The sequence below is a fragment of the Poecilia latipinna genome, unplaced genomic scaffold (assembly GCF_001443285.1).
Source record: "Poecilia latipinna isolate Pla-1442-1.1 unplaced genomic scaffold, P_latipinna-1.0 Scaffold1209, whole genome shotgun sequence".
Classification (NCBI taxonomy): domain Eukaryota; kingdom Metazoa; phylum Chordata; class Actinopteri; order Cyprinodontiformes; family Poeciliidae; genus Poecilia; species Poecilia latipinna.
In genome coordinates, this window is record NW_015113825.1 from 158,561 (window position 1) to 160,782 (window position 2,222).

At 38.7% G+C, this 2,222-nt stretch overlaps 1 protein-coding gene across 1 annotated transcript in view; it reads left to right on the plus strand.

Annotated features, from left to right (window-relative positions):
• The window catches only part of sltm (SAFB-like, transcription modulator), a 15,064-nt gene extending 13,795 nt beyond the window's left edge, over window positions 1-1,269 (plus strand). The window contains exons 19-20 of the mRNA XM_015053869.1: window positions 587-735; window positions 824-1,269. Coding sequence (XP_014909355.1) covers window positions 587-735; window positions 824-932 — 258 coding nt within the window. The 3' untranslated portion in view covers window positions 933-1,269. The remainder of the gene's footprint in view (window positions 1-586; window positions 736-823) is intronic.
• Window positions 1,270-2,222: the final 953 nt, after the last annotated feature.

Genomic DNA, 2,222 nt, shown 5'->3' on the forward strand with positions numbered 1-2,222 from the left:
TTTTTTTTTTTTTTTTTTTTTTTTTTGCATGATTTATCATTTTTCTCCATTTCTACCAAAAACTGGATGATAAAAAGTCTTCAGTCTGCTGCTTTGGTCTTAATGAGCCCCAGTTTTGTTTAGAGAGACTTCATAATTATTTTTTATTTATGTTTTATTTATTTTCAATATTTTAAATGTCTTCCAGTTCCAGTGTTACATTTTGATTTCTAATGAACATTTATTGTTTTTTTTAAGAGGGTGAACCTGCATTATGCCACTACCATTATATTTCTTGAAAATGGCCTCAAAACATTAACATCATCCCAATAATCTTTGGGACAATTTATCATCCAGCAATATTAGTTAATGTGACAGATCTTAAGCCCAGTCTTGTTGCGAGTCTAATAAATGCTTTCTGGTTGTGGAAAAATCACGACGTATCAAATGTGCATTTTTCATTATGTCCTTTTACTCGACAAAATTCTCCATCGTGATTAATTCAGCTGATTTAAAATGAAAAGATTAAACCTGAATTGTGAAAAATCTTTGGACTTTGCTCCTGTTTTCGCACGCTGAGTGACTCCTGACTCGTCTGTGGTTGCAGCCGTTTAGCTCGGGGCGCCAGGTTGTGGTGGAGCGTCACAGCCGGGATCAGGGCCTGAGGAAGGAGTGGCACGGCGGCTCGGGCTCTCAGGTGTTTTCTGACAACCGCAGGATGGGAGACGGCCGCGGCGGCATGATGGCTACCTCCAGGTACACAGATTAGACGGAGCACTGATGATCGAAGTCCTAAAGGGGCGTCTTTGTCACAGTCCTGACCGATGCGTTGTCCGTTTTGCAGCCACTCTTCGTCAGGACTGGGCCGGATCGTACAGATCACCAACAACTCCATTTCCAGCGGCACCGTGGGCGGATTCAAGGCTTTCAAAGGAGCGTCGCGGCCGTTCTAACACCGAGTTCAGACACTTTAAAGCGTTGGATATTTGAAGATTTTCCTGAACACTTTATTTTTAAAGTAACTGTTTTGGGTGGAACATTAGCAGCCTTGAGGTTTATTCCTTTGTTTTAATCTGTACGGACGGCGTTGACCTCAGTTCTGCTGTTGCCACAAAACAACCCTGTGCACACGTTTTAATATTTCTGAAGTTGCTGCACAGCCCCAGCGTCTTTGTAACAAGTTTTCCAGTTACGACAAAAACTCCTCTCAAGTGTTTGTATATTTCCATTAGCGTAGCATTACTCCGTTTCCTGTGTAATGTTTCACTTCAGTGTATTATAGAACCCAAACTAGCCAATGGATCTGGATGTTTCATTGAAATGGATGACAGTCCTCTTTTCTTTTCTTTCTTTTATTTATATTTTTTTATTTTGTTTAGAAGTTGTACTTTAATGAAGGTGTCAAATTTTGTAAAGATGAACTCATCTGCTTGAACAAGATAAAGCTGTGTAAAGCTGAGGACTCTGAATCGTGTTCAGGTCTTGCTAAGAAGAAACATCGAGAGGAAATCTGTTTCCGATCGTAATTCAACTGTGGACATTTAACAAATATAATTTGAGTATCAGTTTTCATCTCGGTGGAGTTTGTCGTTTTATTTTTTTTACCTTGTTGTCTGTAAACAAAACAGTTCCTCTATTGAAGGTTTGAATCTGGAAAGTTTGGTACAATATAAAATCAGTCTGAAGCTTGAAAAAGCTCTAGGCTGCTCACTAATGTGCAGAGGGCACTGCTTTGACTAGGTCACCATGTGGAGGGATTCCTGCTATTTCACTGCTTTTGTCATTTCAAAGATTTATCCTTTCAGTTGCACCAGTCGCCACCTTGGATGTCATGCTTGTAACCTTAACCACACACCGGATGTTATTGGTTATTAAACCTTGATTAGAAAACAAAACTAATAAGTGAAGTGGCTTTTTACCTGTTAATGTGCTGCTCTGTGTGTGATCAGGGTTTAAAGAGACATAATGACCACCATAATTTCAAAACCAGATTATTTTCATGTCATTAGTTCCTGAACTTTGCATAATGACATGAAAATAATCTGGTTTTGAAATTATTTACACAAAATAACAAATTGCACACAGTTATTAATAAAATAAAACCAATTATTCAGCTGTCTTTAGATCTTCACAACCTTTTGGTTTAGGTTGAATCTGCTCAGATGGAAACTGCAACTGTCTTGTCTGGTTTTCTGCCACTTGGTGAGTAGAAACTGCACAAAACTAAATGAGAAAGTTGTAAA